Here is a 7,349-nt window from a genome sequence, read left to right as displayed (position 1 = left end):
AAATTAGAAATAATGAAAGGAAATAAATTATTCACGACAAGCCTCAACAAGGAAACGAGCAAATGCTTTATAATCAATATATCCATCAGCGTCTGGGTTTGCTTCTTTTACAGCTTCGTCTGCTTCTTCATTGGAAATACACATACCTTGATCCATAAGAATACTTTTTAATTCATCAATTGTAATAAAACCATCCTACCAATGTGAGTATTTCGAAATTGCTTATTATAACGTTATAAAAATAATCACCCCATCATATAAATAATATAAAACAACAAACTTGGTCTTTGTCAAAATTATAAAATGCTTCGATTAATTGACTAATTTCGTTTTCAAGCTATATCAATAAGAATATCTTCTCATTTCACTGAAATACATTATTCAAACAAACTGACATTCTTTTTGAGTTTATAGTTTCCATTTTTAAGTTGAAAGGAGTTGAAATAATAATGAAACGTTATTAAAATAGTATAGTGTTATATATAACATAATAATATAATGAGAAGATTAAAGTGATGGTTTAAACAAACAAAGAGAGAAGAAGGAAAGACAAAGGTTGTTTGAGAATTCAAGTGGTTGAGGTTAGTGATGAATAAATGATAAGACTCAAAAAAATGGAATGAAACAAAAAAAAAAGGGTAAAAAAGAATAAAAAGAAAATTACTAAAATATAAACAATAAAAAGTGAGAAATGGCTGATATTGAAGAATTAGGAACCATCAAATTTCTCACATATGGATGTTCACACAACGTTAGTGATAGTGAAGTTATGCAAAAAGATTTAATAAATGCTGGTTATAAAATAGATTCAAGTTCAACACCAATCAGTTCAAAATATAAAGCTGTAGTAATTAATAGTTGTACAGTGAAAAATCCATCACAACAAGCCATTGATGTTGTTCAAAAGAAATGTGAAGAGGCTAATGTTCCATTAGTCATTGCAGGATGTGTTCCACAAGCTGATCCCAAAGCATGTCATTGTTCTAAAAAATGTTCTATTGTTGGTGTTGATCAACTTCATAAAATTACAGAGGCAGTAGAAAAAGCAACTCATAATGAAGGACAAAGTTATTTAGAACGAGGTGCATTAGTTGATATTGATGATCATGTAAGAAGTAATCCATTAATTGATGTTATAGTGACATGTACAGGTTGTGAGAATGCATGTAGTTATTGTAAAACTAAACATGCACGTGGAGGGTTGAGAAGTTATCCAATTGAAGAATTAGTTAAAAGGGTTCAACAATCTGTAGATGAAGGAGTGAAAGAAATTAGATTAACAGGAGAAGATATTGGAGCATATGGATTAGATATTAATGATACATTTCCACATATGTTAGAACGTATTTGTGAAGTTGTAGATGGGAAAGCAATGTTGAGAATTGGAATGGTTAATCCACCATATATTATTAAGTATTTTGATGAAATAGTTAATATTTTATTACGTCCATGTTGTTTTAAATTTTTACATATTCCAATTCAATCAGGATCTACTTCAGTATTAGATGCAATGAAAAGAAAATATACTCGAGAAGAATTTGATGATGTTTGTAATAGACTTAGAATATCTGTTCCAGGGATTAGTATTGCAACTGATATTATTTGTGGATTTCCTACAGAAACTGATGAAGATCATAAAAAAACATTAGAATGTATTGAAAAACATAAATTTCCAGTTGTTAATATTTCTCAAATGTATATCAGACCAGGAACACCTGCAGCTAAAATGAAACAAATTAATAGTAAAATTGTTAAACAAAGAAGTAGAGAAGTAACTGAATTATTTGATAGTTATTTACCATATACAAATTTAGTTGGAAAAGAGTGTGTTGTTTGGATTAATGAAATGGCACATGATGGAATTAATTATGCAGGTCATGATATTTCTTTTGTTCAAGTTATTGTTCCACATTGTGAAAATGAAAATTTATTAGGGAAATCAGTTCGTGTAAAGATTATTGAAGCGGGGAAGTTTTTCGTTCGTAGTGAGATAATTGAAATTCTTTAATCAAATTAAAAGTAATAAAACAAATATTTTCAATTAAAACATAATAATTTTTATTTTAATCCTTTAAAAAATGTTATGAAACTGGTAATATTTCAAATTCTTTTTCAACCATTTTTCTAAATAATGAAATTTTATCAACAATTTCAGAAAATGGAGGTCGTAAAATAGGATCTTGACTCCAACATTTTTGAATTAACTCTTTATATCTTATATAAGGAGAGTTAGGAATAGTTGGTCTTAATCCAGTAATAATAGATGTTCTTAATTGGGATGGAAATTTAAAATCATTAAATGGTTCTTCTCTTGCTAATAATTCCCATAATATAATGGCAAAGCTATATACATCAGCTGCTAATGTAAATGGTTTATTAATTAATACTTCAGGAGCTACCCATCTTGGATTATCTACAAAATATATTTCTTCTTCATTATAAGTTCCACTAAGTCCAAAATCAGATATAACACAAGTTAATTCACCTTGTTGATTTGTTTTAATTAAAATATTTGGACTTTTTAAATCACGATGAATGATTAATTCTTTATGTAATGAAGCCATTCCACTTGCTATTTGATATGCAAAACGTAACATAATTGGCCATGAAAGATCATTATTTTTATTTCTAATATATTCATGTAAATCTCCTTTATCACATATATCCATAACTAATGCTAATGGATCAAAAGAAATTCCATATAATTTAAGAATATATGGTGATTCTATTAAATTCATAATACAAATTTCTCTTTTTAATTCAGTAATACTTTTAGACACAAGATGTGCTGCTCCTCCTTTTCCTTTTTCACTAGAAAATTGAGAAGGTTCAAAAGAAAATAATTTAATAGCAGCTTTTTTATTATTATAAATAGTAGAATAAACTTTAGCAGTACTTCCTATTCCAAGTAAATTTTCATTAGTTAATTCACTTCTATTTATTTCAACTGAAAATAACTTATTTTGTTGTTTTTTTCTTAAATCTTTTAAACTAAGATCTAAACTACATGTTGATACCATACAAGTATGACATTCTCCAAAACTAATTACTTCTTTATTCTTTAAAATTGCTTCATTAATTTCTTTTAAAGGAATAGCACTACATTTATCTACTCCTAAAATTAAACAAGTTGGACAAAGAATTAATTCATCATATTCTAATGTAGGGAATAATTCATCATGAATTTTATAAAATGAATCTAATAATACTTCCATTAATTCTGCAGCTACTAATACAGAATTAACAGTTGCAGCACGATATCTAGTTCTAATAGTAAATTGATGTTCATTACATTCAATATAAAAATAAAAATGTTGTTCATATGCTATTTTTGTTAAAATACATTGATTCATAAATACTTTAGTAATACTTAATCCTTCTATAAGTGCAATAAAAATAAAATATGCAAAATAGATTGGTGGAATATATTGAAAATTAATAACTCTTCCAAAATCCATTTCTTTTGTGTCATGAAATTTTGGCCAATATTCATTTAATGTAATTGGTTCAATATGAGGAAGAAGTCTTGGTTGAAAATATAAAGTTTTTGATATATGTATTGGTTGAATAGTTGATGCTACAGGTGTACGACAAGTAGAATGAATTTCATCTTCTTGATTAAATGATGGATTTTCAATTGCAGTAGAAAGAGATCTATTAATCATATGATTAAGTTTTGATCGTTTTGTAGGGAATTTTTTAAGTTGATGAGAATAAAGACTTGACAATATATCAATTCTTGTAATTGAATGAACAGAAACAAATTCTTCATATTTTTCTTGTAATCCAAATTTATTAAGAAAATCATCACTGACAATAAAAACATCATAAAACATTTGAATAAAATACATAATAACATTAATAGTATCAGGACTCATTCCTCTATATGAATGAATAATTTCTTTAATATTTTCAATAAATCCAAATCCATTTTGAGCTTGTTTTTCAAGATAAAAATTAATATTTTCAAAGATACTTAAATCTACAATAACTAAATTTGAATTTGTACTATTTAATGATAAGAGATTATACATATTTATTTTATTTTCTACTCTTTGTCTTTTATCAATACTTCTAGAAACACTAATAATTACTCCAAGTTGATGTAATGCATTAATAATAGTATGAAAATTTCCTTCTAAATTAAATTGATTAATAATTTTATATAATTGACCTTCTTTAATAACTGGTGGATCAAATGTAGCCATTTTTATTTCTTTAGCAACTTTTAATATTGATTCATTATAAACATTTGGTATTACTTTAAAATCACTAATTAATTTTTTAAGTTTTGATTCAATATTTAATTTTTTCTTACTTTTTAATGTTAAAACAATAACATCACTTTGCCATGGTAATAATTGTTTCTTTATAGAATCTACTGCACTTTGATCTTCTGCTGTTTTTTTATTTTCAACAAAAAACATTATTCTCATTTTAATTGATTCATCATTTGGTAATACTCTTTGTAAATAATATTTCCAATGAGATAAAACACTTCTCCATCTATCAAATGATAAAATAATAATATAACAATCTGATATTGGTGGAATAAATCCAATTCGATTATTAAAGTCATGATATTGTAATAAAAAATGATGAGCTTTAGGTTCATCATCAATTGGAAGTTGTTCATATAATTTAATATTATCTGATTTACTATTTTTAAATTCACTATAAAACTTTTTAAATAAATCAATTCCTTTATTATCAGATAAAATATGTAATGGTGTTTCAAATATTGTTGTTTGTATTTGTGGTATTGATTTAATATGATCTTTTTGTGTTTGAGGTATTTTTATATCAGAATTTCCATCAATTTTTAATGTTTGTAATTGAATTAATTTTGTGTGAAGTTGAGAAAGATATTGAAGATTATTATGTGAAACATCTAAAATTGATAAATTAGTAAGACTAAAAAGGTCTAATGGTAATCCTTTCATAATATTATAAGAAAAATCTAATAATGTAAGATTAGTCATAGTAGAAATCAAATTAGGAATTCTAGTTTTATTACAATATGACATTTTTAATGTTTTTAATTTATTTAATTGAAGTACTTGATTTGTATTAATTTTAGGATTATATGATAAATTTAATGAAATTAAATTTGTGAGTTTTGTCATTTTATTTGGTAATGTTTCAAAACTATTAGTTGCAACAATAGTTCTTATAGATAATGGAAATGAAATATCAGGAGAGAGTGGTCTATTTGAGATATTTAAATATTTTAAATGACATAATATATCAAATGTTATCATTTCATATTGACTAGCTTCATTATTTGGTTTTTCTGATATATCAAGGAAAGTAAGATTTGTTAAATGATATAAATGCCATTGTGGAATATATTGAATTGTATTATTTTTCATTTGAAGTTCTTTTAAATTTGGTAAAGTTACAATTTCATTAGGAATAAAAGAAATTTGATTTCCATTTAAATTCATTACTTGAATTTGTTCTTTTTGTATTTTTTGCCAAAGATAATGAGGAAGTGAAGTTAAATAATAATTAGAAAGATCTATTGAAGAATTACTTTGAATTGAAAGAATTGGATTTTTGTCTTTAGTATAATTAATAAAGTCAACAAATAAATTAGGTTGTAATAAAACAATAGATTGTGGCCAATATTCCATAATATCAAATGCAAAATCATCGAAATTTGATTTAATAAATTGAATTTTATTATTAAGAAGATATGAATATAATGATTGAGTTGGATTTTTTTGAGAAGATATTGTACTGAATCTATGAGAAAATGTATGATAAGTTAAAAATGAAAGAAGATAAGGAGTAAATTCAAAGATTGTTGGATATGAATACATTATACAATTAATCATATGTAAAAATATACAAAAATTAAATGGATGATACCCTTTTGAATATACAACTTGAAAATATTTTGAACAAACAAATTGGGTATGAATTAATTCTAAAAATCCATTAAATGTTCTATAATATTTATTTGTAATAATTAGAAATAAAGCAGAAACACCACATGATTCAGTTTGATCTTCTTTACCAATAAAACAAAAAGAATATCCTTGTTTAAACCTTGGAATAATATCAAAAAAACAACTCATTATTTTTTTCATTTCATCACTAATAAATGTTAATTTATTATACATTTTATCTATTTGTTCTTTTTTAATTTTTGTAATAAACCTATAATAATTATTCATTTCTTCTTCAAGTATTTTATCATCTAAATAACTTAAATCAATAATTTCTCCTTGAATATTTTCACTAATTCTTTTATTATTTATTTCATTTTTATCATTATTAATTTCAATTCTAAAAATTCTTCCTCCTTTTTCACTTTCATCTATTAATATTAATTTACTACACTCTCTTTTAGAATAATAAATATATTCTTCATCATTCCATCCAATAGGTTTTAATATTAAATCTTTATTATTTTTAAGTTCTTTATATATTCTTTTACTATTATTTTTAATACAAATTTCATTACAATATACATCATATTCATCAATCCAACATTGTTTCTTTTCAAGTTGTTGAACAGTACTTTGTACTTCATTTGCATCTCCTATATTTTTAAATCCAAATGTAATCATTTGAGATGTATATGATAACATTCTAATTAAATAAACTTTCTCTTTTTCTTTACTACTTTCACTAAGAGAACTTTGTTGAATACTTTTAATAGGAATTTGATAAAATGAAGAACAATTCATTTTATCTTTAAATATTGTTGTATTATATGGTATCCACATCATTCTATAGTTAGTAACTGCAAGTTCTCCATTCTCCCATTCTCTTTTATCAAGATTTGTTATTGTTTCATTAATTGGTAACATATATATTGGCATAAGTACTTCTTTATAATATAACATAATTTGTTCTCCTGCATATGTTTCATCACTTTCAAATATACAATGACTATTGTTTTCTTTTTTACTAAATTTTAAAAGACATCTAAATGGAATTGGATCAAGTCCTGGTGCAATACAATTAATTATATAATCAATCAATTCTTCTTTAAAATAATAAAAAACACTTGTTTCTGATTCAATCATTGTTTTTAAGAATGAAAATGTTCTGTTGATAATCATTTTGTTTTGAGTTGTAGATACAATCCTATCAAATGGATTTTCTTCATTTATTCGTTCTGTTATTTCTTTTAAATTTTCTACTGTAAGAATTGCTTCATTTTGTGCAAAATAATATGTTAATGCCATAAATGTTAATGTTATTCCTTTATAATAATTAAATGAATTTAATTTAACAATTTCTTTCTTTCTAAATCCTTCAGTAAATCTATACATTTCTCTTAATAAACAATCATTAAAATTTAAATTTTCTAAGACAATTACTATTTGATTAGT

At 24.2% G+C, this 7,349-nt stretch overlaps 3 protein-coding genes across 3 annotated transcripts; 1 reads left to right on the top strand and 2 right to left on the bottom strand.

The window, feature by feature from the left end:
- Positions 1-27: 27 nt before the first annotated feature.
- ENU1_040310 (calmodulin, putative) lies at positions 28-343 on the bottom strand (the record flags this gene model as incomplete). The annotated part of the gene is made up of 2 exons (XM_008857532.1): positions 281-343; positions 28-195 (listed from the first exon to the last, which is right to left on the bottom strand). The coding sequence occupies exon 2, from the start codon at positions 154-156 to the stop codon at positions 28-30; it is 129 nt and encodes a 42-aa protein (XP_008855754.1). The 5' UTR covers positions 157-195; positions 281-343.
- A 348-nt stretch (positions 344-691) lies between these two features.
- ENU1_040300 (MiaB family tRNA modifying enzyme, archaeal-type protein) lies at positions 692-2,008 on the top strand (the record flags this gene model as incomplete). Its single annotated transcript, XM_008857531.1, has 1 exon — positions 692-2,008. The coding sequence occupies one exon, from the start codon at positions 692-694 to the stop codon at positions 2,006-2,008; it is 1,317 nt and encodes a 438-aa protein (XP_008855753.1).
- Positions 2,009-2,081: 73 nt separating this feature from the next.
- Positions 2,082-7,336, bottom strand: ENU1_040290 (protein kinase, putative; the record flags this gene model as incomplete). Its single annotated transcript, XM_008857530.1, has 1 exon — positions 2,082-7,336. The coding sequence occupies exon 1, from the start codon at positions 7,287-7,289 to the stop codon at positions 2,082-2,084; it is 5,208 nt and encodes a 1,735-aa protein (XP_008855752.1). The 5' UTR covers positions 7,290-7,336.
- Between the last annotated feature and the right edge of the window lie 13 nt (positions 7,337-7,349).

This window comes from Entamoeba nuttalli (genome assembly GCF_000257125.1).
Source record: "Entamoeba nuttalli P19 unplaced genomic scaffold asmbl_2753, whole genome shotgun sequence".
In the NCBI taxonomy this organism is placed as follows: Eukaryota; Evosea; order Mastigamoebida; family Endamoebidae; genus Entamoeba; species Entamoeba nuttalli.
This window is presented reverse-complemented; position numbering and strand designations above follow the sequence as displayed.